The sequence below is a fragment of the Bos indicus genome, chromosome 10 (genome assembly GCF_029378745.1).
Source record: "Bos indicus isolate NIAB-ARS_2022 breed Sahiwal x Tharparkar chromosome 10, NIAB-ARS_B.indTharparkar_mat_pri_1.0, whole genome shotgun sequence".
NCBI lineage: Eukaryota > Metazoa > Chordata > Mammalia > Artiodactyla > Bovidae > Bos > Bos indicus.
In genome coordinates, this window is record NC_091769.1 from 101,885,663 (window position 1) to 101,911,544 (window position 25,882).

The following is a 25,882-nucleotide window of genomic DNA, read 5'->3' on the forward strand; positions in this document are numbered from 1 at the left end:
CCCGCCCTCCCCGGGGAGGCTGACGCCTGGCAAGAGACTCTGGTCTCCTGGAGACACGGAGAAGGGACGGAGTGCGTTTCTCCTGAGAGCCAAGGCCACGTCCACTGTCAGACAGCAGGGGTCTAGGCGCGGTTAGAGGCAGCGCCGACACGCACAGGGGCCACAGGCCTTCCGGATGACTCGGGGACATTCCGAAAGGCTTGGGAGGAAACCATACCTGCAGAGGTGTACCTTGAGAGACAGGTGTTCTGTAAACACCAAGCCGCTGAGGAAGGGGAGGGAGGGTGCGGACGGGAGGAGAGGGGGCCTGGTGACCGCCAGCGGCCGGCAGGAGTGATCGGGGCGAGGAACTGGGGCTCGGGCGATGGGTCTGGGGTCCCAGGAACCGAGCCAGGGGGGCTGTGGAGCAGAAGAGCTCCCGGAGCTTCCTGAAGCCTGAAGCCCACACCTGATGGCTAGCTGGGTGGGGGGCGCCCTCAGACTTGGGTCCCAGCCTCTCCCGAGCAGGCTGCTGAAGCCTCGGGAGGCCCCTGGCAGCCTCCTCACCCAGCGCTCAGCCCGGAGCCCCTGTGCGCCTGCACAGCTCCCTGGTCAGCAGGTCTGTAAGAGCAGGGGTCTGCGGTGCCCGGCCTCTGAGCAGGCTCCCAGTCTCCACCTTCCCAGAGCCCAAGGTTGGAAACCCGGCGATCCTTGGCGTTTCATCACTGGTGCATGTGGCATCCCTTCCTTCTAAGCAATGAGCCTAAAGACCTAGGGAGGACATCCTGCTAGAAGTTTCCCCCAGGTCCTGCTTCTGGGTTTTCTTCACCAACATCAAGGATATCAGTGTCCACCAGAGTGGATGGGTGGCTGACGAAAGCCTGGACTAAAAATCCCTCACCCCCACCCGACCCCCTTGGCAACAGAAGGGTTGCCAAAGACGGACCCCAGACGGACCCAGAGACGTTCCTGCACACGCCCAGACTCCCAAACCAGCGCTGAAGCGCATGGATCTAGGCATTTCCAGGGCTCCGGCAGCTGTGAGTAGGGAGACATCCCTGGGCGAGGTGAGAGGCAGGAGAAGAGGCGGAGGCTTCACCCCAGGTGGGAGCAAAAGAGGAAGGAGACAGCTACAGCAGATGCTGCTTGATGTGAAGACAGGGTCACGCCCTTCAACCCCTAAAAGATGGTGAGAAACTCCTCTCCTCCCACCAGAACAAGGGGCTGAGTTCTCTGGGGCCAGGGTCACCGTGCAGGAGGTTAGAAAGCTGATCCATTTCACCCCCGCCGCAGCTCAGGAAGGCGAGTGCTAGTATCCCATTTAACAGAGAAGGAAAGTGCTCAGTTGCTCAGTCGTGTCTCGCTCTTTGTGACCCCAGGACTGTAGCCCGCCAGGCTCCTCTGTCCCTGGGATTCTCTAGGCGAGAATACTGGAGTGGGTGGCCATGCCCTCCTCCAGGGCATCTTCCCCACCAGGGATTGAACCCGCATCTCTTGTGTCTGCTGCACTGGCAGGCGGGTCCTTTACCACTAGCACTGCGGGCGCGAAACCTTCAGAAGAGATGGAGTCAGGATTCCTGGGGGTGGGGGCTGCCACTCAGCGCTGTGCCCCCGCTGCCTCCGCGCCCCTCTCTGTAAAAGGAGCTGCTCAGATGAGGGAATCCCACGGGCGCTCTAAACCCCGGAGTGCCCTCCACCCTCTGGGGAGCTCCAGGTCCAAAGGCTTTCGTCTGCCACCCATCCACTCTGGTCCCTCATCCTTGGTATTGGTGAGGAAGAACCAGAAGCAGACCTTGAGGGAACTTCTAGTGGGAGGTCCCCCCTAGGCCTTTGGGCTAAAGGGTTTGAAGTTCAGACTGTCAGAAGGTCCGGACCACACGAGGGAAGACACGGCCCAGAGGGAACGTCCAGAAACACTAGTGAGGGGCCTCTCTGAGACCAGCAGCAGAAGATGGGGGCAATTTAAGTGTCAGACAGGCTGGGGCTGCCAGCCCCAATGCCCCCAGGAGGAGACGGGGGCCGCCTCGCCACACCCTCCGGCTGAGTTCAGAGTCAGGCACTGTGGGGGAAGATGCTCAGGAAGCCAGGGAAACAGCAGGGCTGAGATCCAGGGAGGCCTGAAACAAGGAGGGAATTAATTAGGGACTGGCATCTAGAACACAGGACGACCGTGGTAAAGGAAACAACTCCGGACCAAATTCCTAACCCAAGCTAGGGAGCAAGAGCCGCGGTGAGGCAGATCCAAGCTAGAGAGCAAGAGCCGTGGCAAGGCAGGAAGGCGGTGCAAGCGAGATGGCAAATCGTCCTGGAAGACTGGGGCAGAATTTCTAAGAATAAGTGGTTTGGGAGGGTACGTCAGATTTTAAATAATTTTAGATCATCATTACTAATGAGACACTGAACCACACTGCCTATAATTAATTAGTCATCTAAGAGTACAAAGCAGAAAATAGAAATAAACAAAAGACCCTGATGCTGGGAAAGATTGAGGGCAGGAAGAGAAGGGGATGAGAGAGGATGAGACGGTTGGATGGCATCACCGACTCAATGGACATGACTTTGAGTGAATCCGGGAGTTGGTGATGGACAGGGAGGCCTGGCGTGCTGCAGTCCATGGGTTGCAAAGAGTCGGACACGACTGAGCGACTGAACAACAAGAGCACAGCACAGAAAACAGAAAGAAATGCAGAACTCTTTCTTTTTGTTCCCTTAACTTGCTGCAAAGGAACGCCTGGTGACGTGGCTTGCATTTCAGAGCCTGTGCCGGGTCTGCGCTGCTTCTGGGCCTGTGACTTCAGTCCTCAGTGAAATCAGGGGTGGCCCGAAGCCACGGAGCCCTGGCCAGCACTCAGAAAATGCTGCAGTGGGAGGAAGGACCCAATAATCAAGCAGAAAATGTCTGCAGAGACTACGTCTTCACCCAATGAGGCCGTTGGGGCTGGGAGGATGCCTGCGGGGTGGGGCGGGCAGGGTGGGCGGCGAGAACAAGGCCACAAGCCACACAGGGGTCGTGCAGTCGCCCAGCAGAAGTTCCAGAGTCCTGGGGAACACGCCTTTCGCTCCACGGAGGACACGCATGCCCAGTGAGCTGAAAATGCTCTCAGCTAAAGGACGCAGCTCCAAAAGGAGTGAAGATGCAGCTGGTGCCATAAAAACCGTTCGAGTGCCTGCTTTTCCCCCTAGGTCATTTCCAGCACCCTCCCCACCCACTCACACGTGCCGCCCCTGGGTTCCACCCCCCACAACCCGCTTCAGCAGACCCGCTCTCTGTTTCTGCCACTGCTGTCGCCTCCCACCCAGAGACGGGTGCGTGCTAGGGCGCTCAGTCGTGTCTGACTCTGCGACCCCATGGACTGTAGCCTGCCAGGCTTCTCTGTCCATGGGATTCTCCAGGCAAGAAAACTGCAGTGGGTGGCCATTCCCTCCTCCAGGGGATCTTCCCCACCCAGGGATTGAACCCACGTCTCTTACGGCTCCAGCACTGGCAGGAGGGTTCTTTACCACCAGCACCGCCTGGGAAGCCCCAAAGCAGGCACTCTGCAAACCCAGTTGGGGCAACGTGGTCTCCCCGTCCCTTCCCCAGAGGCGCCGCCCTCTAAGCGAGCTGTGAGGGCGAAGAAGATACCGTGCTGCTGTGGAAATAAGGAAGCTGCTTCCAACTGGGTTTGGGGTGGGGGTCGGGGGTGAAAGAAGAATCTCCCTCAGTCTGGGACCAAGAGCAGAGGTGGTCTCGCCCCGACAGGACACCAGGCCCACGGTCCATGGGGGAGCCAGTAGGAAGGGCTGAGTCACCATCAAGGGACCAGGAAGTGTCCTTGGGGAGAGAGGACAGAGGGGTGACCCACAGAAACCCCGCAGGAGAGTTCACCCGGCCCGGGGCGGTGGGGTCTGAGTGTCGCTCTTTTCAGACAGGAAACGATGCTTAGGGACACTCGCGGGGCGCACGGGAGGCTGTCCCTCGCTGGGCTGGGCTGTCTCCAGGGGGCGTTCCCCGGGAGGCCCTGGTCTCGGGGGAAGAAGGTGGGTGAGAAGCGGCCCCTGAAGAAGCTCCGTGGCAGGAGAGGTGCTGCCTGAATCAGCGCAGCCCATTGGTGCCGCCGTGCCAACCAGCTGCCTCCGCGCCCCCGCCGCCGCCCCGGGGACCACCTGAGCCTCCCAGCACCCGTGTCTGGGTCAGGCCTTGGGGCCTGGTATGGAGCTTGGCCGGGAACAGGGAGAGCGCACAGGGCTCCGACCAAGAACGGGTGGACTCTCTGTGAGCTGCCGTTCTGATCTCTGGTCGGGAACTAGGCCTCTTGTCTGTGGGCGTGTTCGCGGGGCCGCGTCCCGACTGGACTGAGACCCCGAGGCCCCGGCAGACGCCTCCCCTCGGCCGGGCCTCTCACCCCGACGCTGCTCCTGGGGGCCGAGGCCACGCGACTCCAGTCCTGAGCTGTGGCTGTCTGTGGTCCCGGCCACCACGCCCCCCATTCGGGTTCAAGGTCTGGCACAGAGGAGTGTCTGGAGACGACAGGACAGAGTCTGAGCGTGAGAGGGGCTGTCGCTGCGCCCTCCCAGCCCTCGAGCAGAGGGCTGCCCCGCAGCCTTCTCTCGCATTCAGTCCCCGGAGCAGGTCCGAGGGTCCCCGCCAGGCCGGCCCACCTGGAGCCCCGCCCGGGAGCCCGGCACATCCTCCTGAGACCGTCCCGAAACCCACCGCCCGGAAGTCCGGTTACTCAGCCCCGCCTAGGCCTCCACGGTGCCCCCTACGTCACTTCCTGTCCTTGTAGCCGACTGTACCTGAGCCAAGGCCGAGGCGACGGAGAGCCGGTGAACCTCGCCGACGAGACTAGCCTGTTCCCACGGGCTCTGCTGAGTCTAGTCAAGGTAATGGGCCCCTAGGCTTTGGGCCGGGCCTTCACTCACAAGGGGAGCGGTGGCAGCTGTGAAGGGCACGGTCACCTCTCCCCCCAACCCCCAAGCCGGCGGTCACCTCCCAGTCTACGCGGCCACTGCGCTGCCAGGCGGGATGCCTCCCCCAGGGAGCAGACAGCTCCGTGTCGGTTCCCCCAGTGCTTCCAAGGAGCGAGGTCCAGGGGCCGACACCTCCCGCCAGGGTGGGTGGGCGGGGGGCCAAGAAAGGCTCCCCTGGGCAGTGACTCCCAAGTCGGCTCCGTGAGAGGCTCCGTCCCTCCTGCCCGTGCAGCCTCTGCCCCAGGCCAGGGGCCACGGGCCATCGTCCACAGCAGTCCGGTCTGGCCCGGCATGGCCACCCCTGAGCCCGGGCAGAGGTGACGCCTTCTGTCTCTGCCTGAGACAGGTCAGGCCAGGGGAGGCCTCCGCTGTTTCCTGACGCCTTTCAGACGTCATGACCAGGGCGACAGGCTCAAAAGCCACAGTCAGAAAGTAATACTTGAAAAGGAAAGCACCATGCTTCTGGCCAAGCATGTGCCATGATATGTTCTTACTACGGCTCCTCTGGTTGCTGAAATTCGGTCAGGGGGAAAGCCACTCCCGAGGTCAGCTCCTCCGGAAAAGAACTCCCCTCAAATAGACACAGAGGGGCCTCCTTCACGGGCAGGTGACCTGAAAGTGCTTAGAGAGCCTGCGGGACTCAACCCGCAAAACCATACCACTGAGCGGTCACTGTTATTATCCCCATTCCACAGCTGAGAGAATGGAGGCCCAGGAAGACTAAGGGACTTGGCCACACAGTCGGGAAGTGATAAAGCAGGGATCCAGGCGGGCTGGCCCTGGCGCCATGCCCTTGACCGCTGCACTGTCCTACTGTTTAAGCTCCAGACCCTTAACAGACTTGACCTTCCAGTCCTGGCTCTGCTCCTAACTTGAAATGTGACCTGGGGCAGGTCAGCAAGCGCAGTGTCTTTCCCGTCAGTAAAAACGAAATTCTCGATTTCACCACATCTTGCAAGAATAAACATCAGACATGGAGGATGAGGTTTTAAATTTCTTTTCAGAGGTGAAGGTTATGTTCATGCCAAGGATTCCCAGTTCTCGGAAGGGCCTGAAGCTGTCAGAGTTGCTAAGAGGCAGTGTGTACCATGAAAGGGCAGCAGCGGAGCTGGCTGGAGAACCAGCAGCTGGTAGGAAGCCCTGCACCCTCCTCTCTGTCAGTCTGAGCCCCAGATAAACAGCCAAGAACGACAGCAGAGAAACGAAGGCCTGTACGCTTTTCAGAGGGCTATCAACAGCACACAGGCGTGCAGAAAGGGTGGCCCTCTAAATATTTCATTAGTCTTTCTTTAAAGCAAACAATCGTCCTCCTTATGTTTAAAAGCAGTTTTAAAATCCTGAAAGTAAATGAAATACGATGAATAGATGAGACAGCCTTCTCACTAGACCGCGGTAGAGTTCTGTTCCCTCCCAATCACGCCTCCCGTGCGAGGAGAGAAACTGATACTTTGGATGAAAGAGATCAGTTTCTGAGGATGAGCGTTCGCAAGGGGAAGGACATCTCCACTCTGCTCCATTACCTTAATTGTCCCTGGGTCTCATCTAGAGTAACAGGATCAGAGTTCCCTTCTCTAAGACTGGTTTCTCCAAGGCAAAGATGCGTAGCTCTGCCCTGTCTGTCTGTGCCCTGGGCCCCGGGTCCCCCTTGCTAAACTGATGGATAAATTAGATCCACAGACAGCTGCCATCTCTGGTGAAAGTGAAAGTGTTAATCGCTCAGTCATGTCCTACTCTTTGCGACCCCTCGGACTATAGCCCACCAGGCTCCTCTGTCCATGGAATTCTCCAGGCAAGAATACTGGAGTGGGTTGTCATTCCCTTCTCCAGGGGATCTTCCCCAGCCAGGGATCCAACCTGGGTCTTCTGCATTGCAGGCAGATTCTTTACCATCTGAGCCAGCAGGACCATCTCTGGAATCACCCTGAAAAATTCACCAGCTTCCTGCTGCCTCTCTCCTCCAACAGGGGTATCCATTGGAAAACATGCTTCTAAATAATGAAATATGAGACGCAAGCAATTTCCCCCAAATCTCATGAAACAGACAGACACTTTAAAAGAGCGAGAGGAATAAAAACACCAGAGTTTTGTAATTTAGTGGCACAAGCTGCCTGCCTCAAGCAAGCCGGAGCTCACCTCCTTCCCTGGATTCAACCCCTCCCTGCCATCCTTCTGGCCCGTCATGCATAACAGGATGAAACGTTTCCCCTCAGTAATCAAGCCTGTAAGCTTCTAGATGGTTAAAAGAAAGCTCCGACTTCAGAGCGATGTTGTGAGCCTTGTTTTGATGCTTCTGGCTCAAACTTTAGAGCCGTGAAAACAACTTAAGCTGTAGTAACCATGCAGAGCCTCGCATTTCACGTCCTCCTTCCAGCCCCACCGCCAACAGGGCGTGCCCCCGGGTATTTCGTAATAAAATCCACTTTCCCAACAGCACGGCTCTTCTCTGCCAGCCTCTGCGACTCACGTGCTCCTGAAACAGAACTGCGACCCACGTCTAAAGTTCTCACGCTCGACGTCACTGCAGACTTCCGGTGTTTCAGAAAGCCCAAGACAGGGGACTTCCCTGGACCTCCAGTGGTTGGACTTGGCCTTCCAGTGTGGGGGATGTGGGTTTGAATCCAGCTTTGGGGGGCTAAGATCCCACCCAAATGCCTTGGGGCCAAAACCCCCCAAAAAACATAAAGCAGAAGCAATACTATAACAAATTCAATAAAGACTTTTAGAAGGAGAAAGAAAAAGAAAATGTAAGATCATGGAGGAAACCCTCAGGGACAGCTCGTCCTGGAACCTTTGCCTGGAGCTCACACCTCAGTCCAGCCACAGAGGTCAACCAGCACTTCTGGACACTTGATGCCCAAACAAAAAGCTTGTTCTGTTACTCGACTGGCCCTTTATTATGGTGATCCCCAAACTGTCTTTCCACTGAGCACGAATCCCTTCCCGCCTCACTGATGGGTCCTTTCTGCCCTGCAACCCGCCATCAAGGGGCCGTCCATCCAAGGCAGGCAGGCGGGCCTTCACCCTGTGCCCGTGGTGGATCGCCCGGCCCCTGGCCCCCAGTGGTCTCTTTTCCCCATTGTCCTCCCCTTCTCTGGGAGCTCCACCACGGGGCCTTTCTCACTACTTCCCACGGCAGAGCGGGAGAAATTTACCAGCTCCCTGGTCTCCCAACTACCCTCCTTTGAAGGACAGCTGGCCTCTGTCCCTGAACAGGCATCCAGCCTTGTTGAGAGACCTTCGACATACAAGGGCATGGCCCTGAGAACTTTCATTCTATTTTCTCCTGCTCAGCATCCGCTCTGAGATCTTTGTCCGCCTCAGTTGAAGGCCCCGCCCTCAGGGCACTATTCCATCTTCTTCCTTTCTGTGGCCGGGGGCGGGCAGGGGCCCCTGGGTCCAGTCCCTCTCCAGCTCGTGTCCTCCATAAAGCTGCATGGGCACGTCGCCCACACGCTGCCGTGCCTCCCTCAGCATGTCCTGGGTGAGCCCCACCATCTGCTTCTGACTTCACACCTTTTTAGACCAGTTGAGCGCGTTGGTAATGTGCTCCAGGATAAGTCTATTTCTCAGCAACATTTCTCCTCTGGTCTTACCAACCCCAGCTCCTGCACCCAACCCTCCTGGCCTCCTTCCACACTTACCTCTCCCTTAGAGGCTCTGTTCCTCTCTCTCCCCTCATCTCACATTCTGCCCTTGAGAGCCCAGGCTGACATGATCGGAGGGCAGGCACGTGGCGCTGCTCGCGGAGCCTGGCCCTGTTCTGGTCACCGTGGCCCTGGTTCTGAGCCCGGCCCACCCTTGGCCTGGGTGGTGCCACCCAGAGGCTGTTCCTCTGCCCTCAGTTCCCCGCTCTGCCCCCAACTCCCGATCACAGCACTACTGGTATGGAAACAGTTGCTCCATGTTTCATTAATTCATCTTGGGTCTTGGGAGTGAAAGGCTTTTTAACCATAGCATGCAAATGTATGTAAATTTATACACTTTTGCAAAAATGATATGAAAATATGCCTTTAGATTTTTCTGGAGAAAACGTCTGATCACTCTATGAATCCCTCCCTTGTCAACAGCATGACTTTGTAATTCCTCAGCCCATCAGCTCACTGCTCCCTTACTATCTGCCCACACTCAGCTCTTATCTTGTGCTAACTCATTATTAATATTAAACACACGATTTCTCTTCTTTCTTCTCACTGTATACGAATTTAAATGCATCTCTGAAGGCTGAAACTATTAGAAAACTGTCAATTTTTGTTGGAGTTTCATGTACATTTCTGTTGTCAAGTCTGACCTTATGTTAACTTTAATGCATTTAACGCTTTAATGAAAACCATCTGCCTCCAAGTCGTTAATGCTTTTTTAACAATATTACTGTGCTCGCATTTCTCTGCAGTCCTGCCTCTCCTATGAGCTGGGCTGATGGAGGGGGCTGGCACACATCACCACTAACCTACTCTCAAAGGGAACAAATGTCCCCACCTCGGGGAACAAGCTCATGGCCCTGACTGGGTACCACTCTCCAGGTTTAACATCAGCCCCTGGTCTCCACCTGTGACGTGGAACATGGCTCCCTTCTCTCAAGACAGCTCCTCCAACAGCCCCTCTGCCCTCCCCTCTCTCTCCGAGCATTAGGGCTGGTGCAGATGCTTCCTCCCTCTGGGTTTTTCCACGGGCTGCAGTTGGCCTACAGGCAGTTCCTTCCTTTGGAACCCCTTGCCTTGATCTTTTGGGGGAGGTCCTCTTTGCTGCTCAGGTTCTTCAAACTCCTTCTAGTCTTGACTGCTGACCCCTGGCCTGGCCGGCCAGGCAGGCCTCCCTGGTCCTCCCATCACTGCACAGCCTGCTCCCCGAGAGTCAGGTGGGTGCCGACACCCACATCTGCTTCCGCCTCCTCTGCCATGTAACTCTAGAGCCCTGACTCTTCCTTGGGGCGTGACCTGGTGAAAAGACAGCCTCGTCTCCCTGCTGCCCCTTCGTCTTCACTTCTTCCTGATCTTTTCAGGCCTGAACGGCCAGTGCTTAGTCGCCCGGTCAGGTCTGACTCTCTGTGACCCCACGGACTGTAGCCCACCAGGCTCCACTGTCCATGGGATTCTCCAGGCAAGAGCACTGGAGTGGGCTGCCGTCCCCTCCTCCAGGGGACCTTCCGCACCCAGGGATGGAACTCATATCCGCTGCATTGTCACGTGGATTCTTTACCCCTGAGCCACCAGGGAAGCCCACTGAGACATCTTAGGGGTTTATTATTATTATTACAGTTTTCTACTGCTGAGACCCCTAAGGTAGCTAATGTCTGCGGGCCAGAGAAGGCTCAGCTGTGGCTCTGGATCCAACAGGCGAGGCTCCTTCATCACCCAGCCCTCGCTTACCAGCTCTCCTAGCCTGGGCCCGCGGCCGCTTCTTTCAGAAGGGAAAGCGCCTGGCATTTGTCAGGGAGCTCAGGTGTCTTGCCAAGCTCCAAAGGTGCAACCGAAAACTTTCCTGGTGCGATTTTCCTATTTGATCTTTTGTCTCATGTGTTCCCCTTGGGGATGAACAAGAAATACTTCTCTGAATAATTTATAGGCCCCAGGGTAGAAACACGCTGCCTCTTTTTAATAAAAAGCTGGGTACATGGCCTTGATTATACCTCTTCTGTGATACTTCAGCAAAGGCAGAGAGACCTGAGAAGCTCTTTACAAATTCCTTTTAAAATAGTGAGACAAAGATAAAAAGCCATGTAATGCTTCTAATCAAACAAAAGAATGTTTGGATAATACATACGATTATTTATAAAGCTGTATTGAGCTATGAAAGGCTCATACAGGGAAGCTGAAAAAACTCAACAGCTATAATTACTATAAGGTCCAATTTATTTTTAAAACTGAAAATGGCTGTCTTCGGTTTTCTGTTGAATGAGCACCTCCTGGGTGCCGGGGCTCTGCTGGGCTCGTCATGTGGATCATTTCAAGGAGTTCTCACATGTGAGCTGGGTACGGAGCGGGTCAAGATACAGAATCACCAAGGCTCCTGGGGGTGCGTGGCCAGCCCACGGTGCCCCAGGACCACAGATGGGGCTGAAATGGAACCCAGAGCTGACTCAGAAGCACACACGTCGCATGGTCCCTAACGGTGGGCGCCCCGACCTTCTGTTGAAAACCAGTAGATGCTGCTCAGTTCTGTCCATTTTGCGATGTTACTGTGGGCAACGGCGAGAGAATGGAGCCTTTGGGACCCTCTGGAGTACATTTTACTTATTAGTTACAAAAGCGTCTCCTCTTAGCCCCAGACAGAACCTCACGGCCTCTCTGGGTGCAAGCTGAATGTCTTCATTTTACGGGAGGCTGGGGTGACTTCCCTGGGTCCTCACAGTGCAGGGAGGCTGTCCCCCCTCCTCTGACCGGATGTCCCTGCCACCCAGTGGCCTTGGGGACAGGCTGCGTTCTTGGCTCCAAGGGGCCCCCGAAAATGGAAAGTGCTCAGAGTCTCGTCCTGCAGGCTCCCCGGGGTGTGGGCCCCCCAAGGGGGCTGCTACCGACAGCGCAGAGACCAAGAGGACAATGACGGCGCCCAGGGTTACAAGAACGTGTTCACTGAGCCCGGAGCCACAAGGTGGCTTGGCCGGCTGGCCCGAGGCCTCTGACCCAGACTCTGCCCTCAGTCGGCCCAGGCGCCCAGGCGGGCGGTGCACTGCCCGCTCCCGGGAGCTCCCCCTGCACAGACCACCGCGGGGAAGGCGCACCCGGAGCCCCCGGCCGGCAAGTGCATCCGGAACCGGCACACGGGCTGAGGGTCCAGAGCTGCCGCTGCCTCGGAGGGGTGCCCCCGGACTCACCAGCCGCTGCATGCTCTTCACGTGGGTGGGGCTGATGGACAAGGCCTCCTCGTACCACCGCCGGGCCTCGTCCACGTTCCCGCGCAGCTCCGCCACCTGGCCGCGCATGTAGAGGACGTTGTGAGACATGGGGAAGAGGTTGGCAGCTTCCTGCGTGCAGGCCGTGGCCTCCGCGGGCTTCCCGATGCCGATGTAGACTTCCGCTGTGAGAACGAGAGCACAGGCGGATGCATCCCGGGTCACGGCCCCCCAGACGCCCTGCAGCGGGCCGGGGCTCCGGCTGGGACGCCGACCTCCCCCGAGGGAGCCTGACAGGGGCCCGTCTGGGAAACCCAGGGCCCAGAGCCCGCCCCAGCCCAAGTGGGAACAGCCGGGTGACAGTCCTTCCTGCCCCTGATACGGACAAGAGAGTCACGGACGTGGGGCCTCCGAGGGGACACCTGTCACCACCAAGAGGGGCCTGAGGCCAGCCGGGCCCACTGCCCCCGGAGGACTCCCGCCCCTGGAGGGCTCCCCGCTCCGGAGGACTCCCTCCCCCTGAGGACACCTCCCCTGGGGGACTCCCGCCCCCGGAAGGCTCCCGCCCCCGGAGGACTCCTCCCCCCGGCCCACCCGGGACACCGGCCCTCAGGTCTGACGTCCACAGACCAAGCGCTGGCTGAGCCCAAGGACGGGCCAAGCAGAGGTGCACAGCCCCTAGGCGGGCAATGGCGCTGCCCCTCGGCCGGTTCTTCTGAAGCCCGCAAGTGTGACAAGGGCTGCGGGTGGAGGCTGACATGTCTGTGGGTGTGAAGTCAGATGGCTGCTCGATCCGACCCCGCCCTGGGCCGAACCAGGAAAGCCACCACCTGCAGGGACTATTAGCTGAGACCGACTCGGCCTGTTGAGACCCCAGGCTGCCACTTTCCAAACAGCAGCATCAGGAGCCCTCCTCCAGCAGCCCCAGGGCGCCCTCATCTGCACGCAGGGCCTGTGCAGACGCCCGCCGGTCTGTCCCCCACTCTGGGCCCACCGATGCCGCCTCCCAGCTCAGGGCAGCCCCTTCTCTTCCTCGCCCGTCCTGCCCTGACCACTGCCCTCTGCCCTGGCAGAGAAAGCTGTTTCTGTGCCCACACGTCCAAGCTCCACACAGACTAACATGTTGTGTAGAACCGGACGCACACAAGAATACCAGTGATGGAAGACGCCACGGAAAAGAGAGAGATGCCTGCTCTTTCTCATGCACCTCTGGCGTTGCCTTCCGGAGGTGCGCCCTCCTCCCTGCTCCTGTCTCCTCCAGCCCCTCCGTGTGTTCCGTGCCCCCACCCTCCCCGGCAAAGCCCTGGTGGGGTCGCCCCTTCCCTGAGGTCTCCCGCTCCGGGCACCCCTCAGCCCGCAGCCTCCCCTGACCCCACAGGCAGGACCCCTTCACCAGGGCTAAATTCAGGTGAAAAGAGAGGGACAAGGGCCTTCTGAGCTCATTGGCAGATGCAGGCCTGGGGAGTCTCGCCCCGAGTGGTGAGGGGGGCTCCTGACTGAGGGACCCAGCCCAGGATGCACCCCCAGGCCCCCGAGCACCCGGTGTCCCCGTTCCTACTTCTAGTTTCGGATACTAGTCAGGCTCCCGCTCAGTGTCAGCTGTGAGGCTGAGATCTGGGCCCCGCGCTCTGCCTGGGGCTCAGGACCACGCAGAGGTGTCAGGCGAGGGCGGGGTCGGCGGGGGGGGGGGGGGCGGTGGAGGGGGTGGTCGCTGAGCAGCCTGGACCCCTCCGGCCAGCTGTGCGCCTGGAGACGGAGACACTCCCCTCACTGAGACTCCTGCTCCCTGGGGCTCCAGCTGCCCACGGGCACTTCTCTGAGACCCGCAGGAGGGCCGCTCCTGGTGCGGATGCCCTTCAGCCGAGCCGCTGGCAGGGGCAGAGGAAGGAAAAGGCGCATGGGGACCAGCTTCCCACGGATCCTGCGGCTCCCTGACCCCGCAAACCACTCCCTCACCCCAAGCCCTGGTTCTCCAGGGAGAGGAGCCTGGTGCCTGGGAAACAAGCTGGGCAAGCTGGTGCTGGCCTCCTGGGCAGCGCGGGCTCCCCTGCCTTCGTGAATTGGCTCTTTCATGTGGAAATCGCATGAGGGCTAACAGGACAGAGGTCCTGCGAACCCACACGATTCCTGCCCCCGGCAGAGTCAGCAGGCCTGGGGAGGCAGCTACCCGTATCCTCTCCCATGGGAATGCCCTTCATTGCTTCTGCTTTGGGGGGCTCGGGAAGGGGAAGGAGGCAGGGGCTCTGCTTTCATGGGTGCGGCCCGGCCCTGAGCCCCTCTGGGACCCCACGCCGGGCCTGCCGTCCGCGAGGAGCGCAGCCCACGTCCTGCCCTCGTGGAGGCCCCGTTGGGGTCCTGCTGCACATTTGACATTTGTTTCCGGGTTTGCAGACAGCTGTGTCCACTGTCAAGGGCGACCCCTTAGTGTCGGCGACGGCGAGACCAGGGCGCCGTGTCCCCCGTGTGTGTGACACACCTTGTCCCCGGCCCTCGGCTGACCCTGACTCGCCGCCCGCCTGAGGAGCCGCGGCAGCCGGCACGGAAGCCCCTAACCTCCGTCCTTGACCCCTGCTGTTCCCGCTTGGCCCCTCAGGGGTCTCCTGTGAGGACTGTGTCCCCGCCCCTACCAGGGCGGCTCCATCCCTGATGCTCCATGGACGCGTGTATCCGTGTCACCATCTCCCAGATGCCAAGCCCAACACAGGCTCCTGTCTCCTCCTCATCCACCTCTCAGCACCTCCAAGCTCCTCCATCCACGGAAAACTCACTGCTGATTCACAGAGCAGAGAGGGCAGGGGCAGGGGACTGAGACATGCAGACTATTAGGGAAGAGAGAGCCTACAAGGATGCACTGCACAGCATGGGGCACGGGGACACTTGACGGTATTACGGAGTATATTATGATATACACTTAATACATATGCATACTGTAAGATATAACTAATATAACATGTACTATTATATACAGGTATAGTGAGTGCATGCACACATTATATGCCTAATGTATACACGTGTACAGTGTGTGCACACTCAGTCGTGTCTGACTCTTTGAGACCCCCTGGACCGTAGCCGCCAGGCTCCTCTGTCCACGGGATTTTTCAGGCAACAATGCGGGAGTGGGTTGCCCTGCCCTCCTCCAGGGGACCTTCCTGACCAGGGATCAAACCAGGTCTCGTCACTCTTGCGTTGCAGGCGGGTCCTTCACCACTAGACTACCTGGGAAGCCCAATATAGTATTCAGCATACATTATTCATCACATTGTATTTTATACATGCAGTATAGCCTTTAACGGAGAAGGCGGTGGCACCCCACTCCAGTACTCTTGCCTGGAAAATCCCATGGATGGAGGGCCTGGCGGGCTGTAGTCCATGGGGTCGCTAAGAGTTGGACACGACTGAGCACTTCACTTTCACTTTTCACTTTCATGCATTGGAGAAGGAAATGGCAACCCACTCCAGTGTTCTTGCCTGGAGAATCCCAGGGACGGTGGACCCTCGTAGGCTGCCGTCTGTGGGGTCACACAGAGTCAGACATGACTGAAGTGACTTAGCAGTAGCAGCAGCATACCTTTAAAAATACATAAAAAATGCAAGGCTGACTTAGAAACCGTTATCTTAGAAGCTCCTGAGTGATCACCGCCTGCTGAGCACGCTTGTGCGTTACCGTGACTGTCACGACGGTGTGACTTTGCAGGGAGAGCAGCAGGCCTGGGGAAGCAGGTCCCAGCAGATGGCGGCGGGGCTGGGGTCTCCCTGGGTCTAGCCTGGGACCCAAGCCCCTGGGGTCCACACAGGCCCCTCTGCAGCCCCCTGGCTACAGGGACAGCACCCCCTCGCTTTCCCCCACCTTGCTGACCACTCCCTTGCCACTGATTTGGCTTTCCTCTCCTCCCCCATTTTTTGGGGGTGCTACACTGGATCCCAGGTGTGGGGTGAGGGCTCTCCAGTCGCAGGCCACAAGCTCTCAGGTGCGGCCTGTGGGGTCCAGTTCCCTGACCAGGGATGGAACCGGGGCCCCTGCATCGGGAGCGTGGAGTCTTAGAACTGGACCCCCAAGGACGTCCCTTCAGGTCTGGGTCCTGGCTGTCCCTTCCTCCATCAGCGTTCCGGCCCAGGCCGTCTCCTCACATTCCTTGGCTTTAAAACGCCGCTCACGACTTCCTGTTTCCTGCCCAAACCTCAAGCGAGGGTTCAATGTCCACCTGTTCCCCCACCCAGGCCGCCAGTGGTGGGAAGCAGAATCACCACCACGCGTGGAGTCCTTCGCGCGCGTCTCACCCAGCAGCTCCCCGTGTGTGTCCATCAGCTTCACCCGGAAGACGCGGCTCGGCGCCCCTCCCCGCCCCGGAGCCCCCGCCGTCCCAGGAACGCGCTCCGGCTCCCCGCGGCCCCCGCCCGCCCTCCGCGGGCCTGGTCTGACCACGCGCCCTCTGGTCCTCTCACGTCCCGGCGGCCACCTCCCTTCTCGTTCTCCCCAGCCCGCCCCGCCGCCCCAGGGCCCTCGGCACGGGGAGCCCAGCGCGGCTGAAGCGCAAACTCCACGAAGGGAGACACGCGCGTCCGCCGAGCGCCCCCTCCAGAGCCTGGCGCTCAGACCCTCCGGCGGCTCCGGCGGGGCTCCCGGCTGGGGGCCGCCCGGGGCGGGGCCGGGGCTCCGGGGCCACGCTGGGTCTGGATTCTGGCTTCTCCCCGTGTTAGCCATGTAACCCTAGGGGGGTGACGGGGGACCTCTGTCTTGCTGTTTCATGTGTAAAACGGGGTGACTGAAGGTAAGTATACCTCGTACGGCTGGGCTTCGCCAGCGGCTCATCGGTTAAGAATCCCCTGGCAATACAGGAGACGCAGGAGACGTGGGTTCAGTTCCTGAGTCGGGAAGATCCCCTAGAGGAGGAAATGGCAACCCGCTCCAGTACTCTTGCCTGGAGAATCCTATGGACAGAGGGGACTGGTGGGTTACAGTCCATGCGATTCCAAGAGTTGGAGACGACTGAGCAACTCAACACACACACATTTTATATGGCTACTGCATGGAGCAAACAAGTGAAGACGCATGAAGTCCTGAGATAAGATCAGACACATGCGCGGTGCTTGGCAAACGTCAGCCACCTGCAGGCTGCAGACGGGGAATCCACCCCCCCCTCCGACCCAGGGCAGGGCCAGCAGGGCTGACCCACGGAGACTGGCATGAGGGCAGCCTGACCCCTGGGCACTGCGGCTCCCTCCGGCAGGCACACCCTGTGCAGGGACCCTAACACCACCTGTCTGCAAGCTGTCTCCATCTTGGCCTGGTGCCCAGGCCACAGGCTCACCCTGCAACCCCGCCGAAGCACCTCTGGGCGGCCGGGAGGAAGCAGGCAGGGGGCAGGGCAGAAGGGGCCAAGGAAATTGTGAGAGGGTCACAGCTTCACATTCCCAGCAGAAATCCAAAAATCTGATCTTGCACATCTAAGAATAGCCGCTGGTTTCGACGGTGAGAGCTGCCAAAACGAAAGCTGTAATTATTAGTAAGTGACAAGCAGAAAGTACCCACCTACCGCAAAGTCATTTCAGCTGCCGTCCCCAGAGAGGGTACTGAAGGGTGGGCACCAAGAAGCTGCTTGGTCTGAGAAAGACCCTGGTTGAGCCCTGGGCTGTGAAAGTATGGATTTCCAATGGCCAGTGGCCACGTGCGTGTGCTTCTAGAGAAACAGATCTGTGACTCCCAGAGAGATACGTCTTGAGGTGCAACTAGCCTCACATGCTTTAGTTCAGCCCTCCTGACTCCTGTCTCAGTGAGACCACAGAGGGGCTGGCTTCTCTCTGGCCTGGGTTTCCCTTCTGTACCACAGAGGAAAGTAGCCTTCTGATCTCTATAAGATGGTGTATATGTTACAAATAGCACTGGAAGATACTTGGAACTTTTAGGAAAAGAGGCCGTAAAAATGGGCAGTTGCTTTTGAAACATCGTGTGATGCCCAGATGCTATAAAGAAAAGATTGATAAATGGGAAAAAAAATTGGCAAAAAAATCACAACAACAAAACCGTAAAACACAAACTAAATGAGAGAAAAGACAGCGCGTATGACACAAGGCAAATTTCTCTGGCGTGTAGCCAACGCCACAAACCAAAAAGAAACGCTCAGTACCTAAGAAGGTAATGGCAGGACCCACGAGCAGACAATGGAGCCCCGCTGTCCCCTGTCAGACTGGCAACGGTCTGGAAGTCTGACAACTCGTCGTGCCCTGAAGATGTGAGGAAGCGCCTTGTGCATCTTGCTGTGTGGTCACTGAGTTGTATCCAACCCCAGGGACTGCAGCCCACCAGGCTCCTCTGTCCATGGAATTTTCTAGGCAAGAACACTGGAGTGGGCTGCCATTTCCTTCTCCAGAGGATCTCTCTGACCCACGGACTGAACCCGGGTCTTCTGCATTGCAGGTGGATTCTTTACCACTGAGCCATCAGGGAAGTCCTAATACCTTATTGACTGGAATGCAAACTGGCACAGTTGCGGAAGGCAATGTGACAAACTTTACCAAGATTAAAGAGTAACTTTTGATCAATTCCACTTTTAGGAATTACCCTTACCCAGAAGGACTGATGCCGAAGCTGAAACTTCAATACTTTAGCCACCTGAAGTGAAGAACTGACTTATTGGAAAAGACCCTGATGCTGGGAAAGACTGAGGGCAGGAGGAGAAGGGGATGACAGAGGGTGAGAGGGTTGGAGGGCATCACCGACTCCATGGACATGGGTTTGGGTGAACTCTGGGAGTTGGTGATGGACAGGAGGCCTGGCGTGCTGCGGTTCACAGGGTCACAGAGTCGGACACGACTGAGCGACTGAACTGAAGTCACACAGAACAGTGTTCAGAAGGCTATTACTGATGCCTGTCTGTAACAGCAAAATACTAGAAATAATCTAAACATGAGTCAGCGGATCACTGGTTAAAAGATGGTCAGTTCACACAGTGGATTCGGTCTCTGACGTGACAGGTAGCGGCCTCCACGAGCGTCACCCCTCTGGCAGGTGTGCAGCCACTCACATGGCGGCCGTGGAGGGGGGTGACCGGTGCTCAGTGTGGGGAACGCCTCCACTCCGTGTCTTTTGTGCCCTTTAAATGGTGTACCATGAGCTTGGATTATTTTTTCAAACATAATATAAATGAAATTGTCACAAAGGTTCGAACCAAGCGGCCGAACACGGACAACCCACGGGGGTCGGCTGCCGGGGGTCCCGGGAGGAGCCGGGGGCTCTGGGTCAGAAGTGCTGGGGCAGGGGGTCACCCTGGGCACGGCCTCCCCACCCGGGGGCCCTCAGGGGCTGAGTGCCCCTGCTCTCCTGGGCTGGGCTCCCTGCAGGGCTGGCGGCTGGCCCCTCAGAGCAGCAGAGGCTCAGGGCTCCTGGTCACAACCTCTCTGACTTTCAGACACACACCCCGCGGCCGGGACCTGCTTGTACGACAGGCTGGACGTCTGGGTCACCTCAGAGTGGCCTCACCTGCTACTCTCAAACCGGGCGCCTCCTCCATCGGGCGCCGCCTCACCAGCTCCCGCTACACTCAGACCACAGAAAAATGACCAGGAGAGAAGAGACCCACAGGCCACAGAAACACCAGCCTGGGGTTCCGGGCCTTGATCTAGCTTGCTCTGAAACCTGCGCTGTTTGCAGAAGCTGGTGGTATTGCTGGAGCTGAGGATGGACACAGATGCTCCCTAGTTTCCGTACGTTCTCAAAAATGTGGGTCACTTGCATTTTGCCGCCCAGAGCAGTCAAGCCCAAACCACACATGGTAGAATCCTACATTTCAGTGGAAGCTTGTTTTATGAATTCTTTCTGAATTTACCTCTTCAAAGACTAGGTTGAATATATGACACAATTCTAATCTTGACTCAAACAAAGCCAGTGCTTTCAAAGAGTCAATATGGCACCAATCCTATAAGATTCTAATTTATGCCACTATTCATACTATATATGCGTGATTTATATTCTGCTCAGAGCTTATACGGCAGGTATGACATTTGCTTTCCAGAATTCAATTCCACCAACTCCTATAATGTTAAAAGCCACACCTATTAATAGCAATGAGAGCTTTATTCTCTCTTATAGGCTATGGCAATGAGAAATGGATGTCACGTGATTAATAAAACTTCTAGGACAACCCCAAATGGAATCTTAGCTGCCAAGTTCGTCAATGCTCTCAGAAGCAGATATGCAGTTTCTTCCCAAGAGTCATGGCAGGCCATGCCAAGAGGAGCACAGTGTGGTCTTACCACACAACGGGCAGGCGAAGGCGTCCTGGACTCACGGACCCTCATCCAGGTCATCAGCATTTCTGAGACACGGGCAAGAACGGCAGGGCCTGAGGGGTCCGGGGAGCTGGCTCCAGCCTGGAAGGGTCCCCATCAGCCCTCTGGCTTTTCAGACTTTGGCCTTTCAAAACTCAACTTCAGGGACTTCCCTGGCAGGCCAGTGGTTAAGACTCCACGCTCCCAGTGCAGGGGGCTCAGGTTGGATCCCTGGTCAGGGAACTGGACCCCACGTGCCACAGCTGAGAGTCTGCACAAAGCCACTGAAGGTCCTGCCTACCGCCACTGACACCGCGCAGCCAAGTAAATGCCCATTAAAGACAACAGCAGTAACTCGACTTCGTGCCCGTTTTAAAGGACAACACTGCCCCTCCACTAGCCCTGCAGGTTCAGGCAGCCTCACCTGACCTGGACACTAACAGGAACCCCTTCTCTTTCTGTTTTTCGCCATCAGTGCTCATGAGGGTGATGGAAGAGGATGGCCATTACATCCTAGACAGGGGACCGGGCTCTTCTGCAAGCAAGCCGCAAAGGAGGCATCAGCCCGTCTAAGTCCCCTAGGCCGAACGCTGGCAAGCGTCTGCGCAGGGAGAACAATGAGCAAGGCCGTGAGTCAGCCCTCGTCTGTGCTTCTGCTCAGAAGAATATAATTTGTTAATTTACGGGCATTGTTACGGCTCACAGAAGGCGCTGCCTGAGCTTGGCTCTGGGACATGCCCAAGCCAGGTATATAAACCCAACTGTGTCTTCTTACACAAAGGTTGCAAACAAGATTGCGCATCATGCAATTAGCCCTGGCACAAGCAGACTAAACAGATGGGCGCTGGTGGGTAAGAAGAACTTTCCCCAGCCAGATGTGGGCTTTCACCAGGCACCCCGGGAGCTGAGCCTGGGAAGCCCTGTGAGATCAAGGGCTAAAACACGAGAAAGTGATCATTCACACAGAACTACACACATGCCAGCAACTCAGCCGCCATCGCCGGCTCCCTACGGAGGACTCTCATGCGAACATGCCCGTGTGCTGGATTTACTGGGGGGGACTTCCTAGCTATGCAGAAGCAGCCGTGTGAAACTGGGGGGGTCACACCTGCTTTCTGGGCTAGTGTCCCGCCCCACAGCCATGGCACCTGCCTTACTCTCTGAGGGTCCCCAGGAGTGCTGTCAGAGAGGGGAGCCTGGACACAGGGTGCCGCCCCTTCCCCGCCTAGACGGAGACGACTTGTCACCCGAACCCCGACCCCTCTCCCAGGGTCTCTGGGATGTCACTGCTAGAGTGCGCGGGGCGCTGAGCTCATCACCCCAGGAGAGGGTGCGGTGAACCCCGCGGTGCGGAGGAGGAAACCGAGGCTCATCACCCCAGGAGAGGGTGCGGTGAACCCCGCGGTTCGGAGGAGGAAACCGAGGCTCATCACCCCAGGAGAGGGTGCGGTGAACCCCGCGGTTTGGAGGAGGAAACCGAGGCTCATCACCCTAGGAGAGGGTGCGGTGAACCCCGCGGTTCAGAGGAGGAAACCGAGGCTCATCACCCTAGGAGAGGGTGCAGTGAACCCCGCGGTTCAGAGGAGGAAACCGAGGCTCATCACCCCAGGAGAGGGTGCGGTGAACCCCACGGTTTGGAGGAGGAAACCGAGGCTCATCACCCTAGGAGAGGGTGCGGTGAACCCCATGGTTCGGAGAAGGAAACTGAGGCTCAGAGCTGAAGCAGGACCACTGGACCTCTGGGTACCCTGCAGAGGCTGTCTGGGGGGCAGTGGCCCTGCTCTCGCGTGAACACTGCTGCCCCGGGCACATGCCCCCCCTTGGGCGCAGCGGCAGGCCGGGTGGGGCAGGGGGCAGAGCGGTACCTGCATGCAGCCAGATCTGCGCCAGCGTCATCCAGGGGTGCAGGGGGCCCTGCTTGGGGGCGCTGCTCTGCAGGGACGAGGCCACTTCCGACAGCGCCTGCTCCACTCTGGAGGCCGCGACTGATGTGGCGTGGATGGAGCCTGCGGGGTTGGGGTGGGGGTTCGAGAAGACCACATCAGAGGTGAAAGGACAGACTGAAGCAGCCAACCCCAAACGCCCCACAGCCCCCACACAGACACGAGACCAAGACGCACGCACGTCCCTCCCCGGGGGTGTCTGGGTTTCGAAGGTCACACCCCATGCGACCGCTGGGGCCTGGCATCCTAGATCCTGTCCTTGGCTTCAGCTGCCCTCTGAGTCACCACAGAGCTTAGACTGCAGAGCGACTCTCCAGGAGCCTCGAGTGGGCTGAGAAGGGGGACACCCGGCAGAGACACGCTGCTGAACCCGGCATGCTTGAAGGGCGACCAAGGCAGGCGCCAGAGCACCCTCCCGGGGGCCTGGACCTGGAGACTCCCTGGGGGGCAGGGGAGGGACCACCCTGGGCTGCTTCGAAGGATTCCGCATGGAGGGTTTTGGTCTCAAGACACACCCAGCAACCGCCCACTTCGTTCCCTGGCCTTTGAAGGATCTGGGGTCATAGTCTGGGATGTGACTTAAAAACTACAGAAGCACGCACTTTTGCCCGCTATGTAAGCAGACGTCTACACCGAGGCTAACCCCAGCCCGCTGGAGGTCAGGTCAGAGCAGAGGCGGCGCCCGCCTTACTCTTCTGTGAAAGCTGCTCTTCTGAGGCTGGGACAGGTTCACTAGCCAGGGGGATCTGGCCAAAGGGCTGCTACTCAGACATCAAATGAGTCAAACCACACGTTCCTCCCATGCTGACCTGGGGAGCTCCTGCCAGACAGGGGCCACCTTCTGAAACAGGGGTCTCTCCCCACCTCTTTCCCACATCCCCTCTTGGAGGAATGGTTTCAGAACTGAGAACAGGAGTCTCAGTTATTTCAGATTGAAAACTGGTGATATTTATATTCGCTGGCAACATTCTTAATTTATAATTCATCCTCAAGTGAAATACAGAGATAAACATTCCAGCCCTGTCAGTGGTAACTATCAACTTATTATGAGGTTGAAAACGGTGATTATAGAGAGATACACGCTGACTACTCAAATAAACCGAGTTGGGTCTACTCTGGGTAAGAGGAGACTGTGAGCATAAAAATAATTTCTGCTGGGGCTTTCAAATGTACCATAATTTACTCATTTTTAAGAGTATTTGCAGTGATAAACTGGCCATCCATATTGTGTTTTGACAGTCCCAACATGAAGGAAACGTGGATTTTTCTCAATATACTCAAATCCTTCCGTGGGAGGGGGTTGGTGGAAGGGAAACGGGGGAGGGGGCTGGGGACCAGCCTGAGAATCCAGCTTCTGCGGACAATCCCCAGACAGCACCCACGGGGACACGTAAGAGGACGGTTCTGGAGAAGGCCCAGGGAGGCCTCCAGAGTCAGCGCTGCTGTGCGAGGAGGCCCACGAGCCCAAGTTCAAAGGTGACACAAGAGAGCTGATGGAGCTCAGCTAAGGACTGACCGTGCAGAGACAAAGTGTGTCAGACTACTTAAAAAAAAACCTAAGCAGCAAGATGATGAAACTGCTGTTGGTTTTGGGGGTCTTGTTCTGTTTTCAACCTCTTTATGGAAAATCAGCATTTTAAAAATTGATAACAAGGATGGACATAGCTTCTCTGAGATTTTTAATAGCAATGATTAGTTATATAAATGAAACTGCTGTTGCTACATCCTGAGCCTATTACCAAGCTGGCTTACCTTCTTACTGACTACCTCCAACAGGGGTTCTCAACCTTGGCTTCACATTAGAATCACTTAAGGATTAAAAAAAATGACCATGATGTCATAGCTACAGCATCACTGATGCTAGGGGTGGGGCCAGCCATCTATTCGTTGATAACGCAGGTAACACCAACGTACAGCTAAGACTGAGGCCTCGACCTGGATTGACAGGAAGAGGGTGTTATTAGATGACAGTGGGTCAAGAAAAGCCTGAGGGCTTCGTCTACACAGCTCAGCCAGCTTGAGCGGTCCTGCCTCCCTGCAGCCCAGCGATCTGGGGAAAGGGGACCAGGAAGCTCTTGTTCTTTAGGACAGAGGTTCTCAGAGCCCTTTTATCTCAGAATCCCTTTGGACTCTGCGAAGTCATTTTCTTTAATTAATTAATTTGGCTGCACCAGGTCTCAGCCAAGGCATATGGGATCTAGTTCCCTGACTGGGGATCAAAACTGGGCCCTCTGTATCAGGAGTGTGGTGTCTTAGCCACTGGATCACTAGGGAAGTCCCTCTGCAAAGTTATTGCAAGGCCCCTCAAGAGATCTTGTTTACATGGGTTAGGGACTGAAATCAAAAATGAAATCAAAACTGAGAAATGCTTAAAATGTTTCATTTTTTAAAAAGAAAAATAATAAACCACTGCTCTAGAAAAATTCTACACATTTTCTACTAGATTCTCAGACTCCTTGGCTACAAGGATTTGTGACTTTTAGACAAAGGGCTAATTTTGCTTTTCAGATGATCTGTTTGGTTCACAAACCAACTTCTCAGAAACAACGTCAAAGTTCCTTCTCTTTGTGATATCTATACACAACTGGGGCTGCCCTGGTGGTTCAGGCGGTGAAGCGTCTGCCTGAATGAGCCGGGTTTCATCCCTGGGTCAGGAAGAAGATCCCCTGGAGAAGGAAATGACAACTCCCTCCAGTACTCTTGCCTGGAGAATCCCATGGACGGAGGAGCCTGGCGGGCTACAGTCCATGGGGTTGCAAAGAGTCGAACACGACTGAGTGACTTCACTCACTCACATACACAACTAAATTCATTTATTCTTCACATACTCATGTTTCACTGTGAAGAAGGTCTGGCAAATGATGATGCCGGCAGTGGTGATTATCAGTTTTAGTGAACTAGTTTTGATTATCATTTTTGATTATCAGTTTTAGAGGCCTGTTCCAGGCACTCTGGTTTGCATTTTATGTATATTGCTTCATTTAATCTTTAAACAATTCTCTGAGGCAGGTAACACTGTTACCTGCATTGTTTAGACGACAAAATTGAGATTTAGTGAGTAAGTTACCCAAATGCATATAGCCAGCAGGTGACTCAGACACTAGTCTAACTGCAAATCGAGCGTCTAAATCCAGCTCTGATACCACCTCCTTTAGGAAGGCTGCCGTGAGCCTTTGGATCCTCCTCCCTACCATTCTCAGGCAAAACGTTAGACCTCAGGACCTCAGTGCCCCATATCCTCCTGTGGTCATGGTGATCCCTGTACAGACCACACTGTTTTACGTTAACGTTAACCTAACTGTCTCTCTTATGAGACTGGGTGGTTCTGGAAGACAGGAGTCATGTCCTCCATTTAGGTATTTTGAAAGTGAAGTGAAAGTCACTCAGTCGTGTCCGATTCTTTGCAACCCCAGTCCATGGGATTCTCCAGGCCAGAATACTGGAGTATTCTGCCTTTCCCTTTCCCTTCTGCAGGGGATCTTCCCAACCCAGGGGTGGAACGCAGGTCTCCCACGTTACAGGCAGATTCTTCACCAGCTGAGCCTCCAGGGAAGCCCGCTAGGTACTTTAGGGGCTAAGAATGCCAGGCCCTGAAATGTGCTTGGTAAATGCTCATGGAACGAACGAATGAATGAGTGAATGAGCACTGCCAACAGACTTGTCACTGTATGACATCTGCAAGAGAGTGGCCCCCTTCGAGGGAACCACGGCTCGGTGCCCTACCCTCCTTCCCTAACCGCCCAGGGGCCAGAACCTTCCCCGGCTCAAAGGGCTCCTCCCAACCACTGGCACTAAGGCTGACCGTGGTGCACATGAATTAACACTGCTCTTACCTAGGGGCTCCCCAGCTCCAGTGTAACTAACCCCCTTACAAAGGGAGGGTGACTGAGGTTCATCAGAAACAACTGTTTCC

General features: G+C 56.7%; 1 protein-coding gene across 7 annotated transcripts in view; it reads right to left on the minus strand.

The window, feature by feature from the left end:
• TTC7B (tetratricopeptide repeat domain 7B) overlaps window positions 1-25,882 on the minus strand; it is a 275,490-nt gene that overhangs the window by 12,456 nt on the left and 237,152 nt on the right. For all 7 annotated transcript variants that reach the window (XM_070798024.1, XM_070798023.1, XM_070798022.1 and 4 more), the window contains 2 exons: window positions 21,892-22,032; window positions 11,744-11,946 (listed from right to left, as the gene is read on the minus strand). In XM_070798024.1, the coding sequence (XP_070654125.1) occupies window positions 11,744-11,946; window positions 21,892-22,032 (344 nt within the window). The remainder of the gene's footprint in view (window positions 1-11,743; window positions 11,947-21,891; window positions 22,033-25,882) is intronic.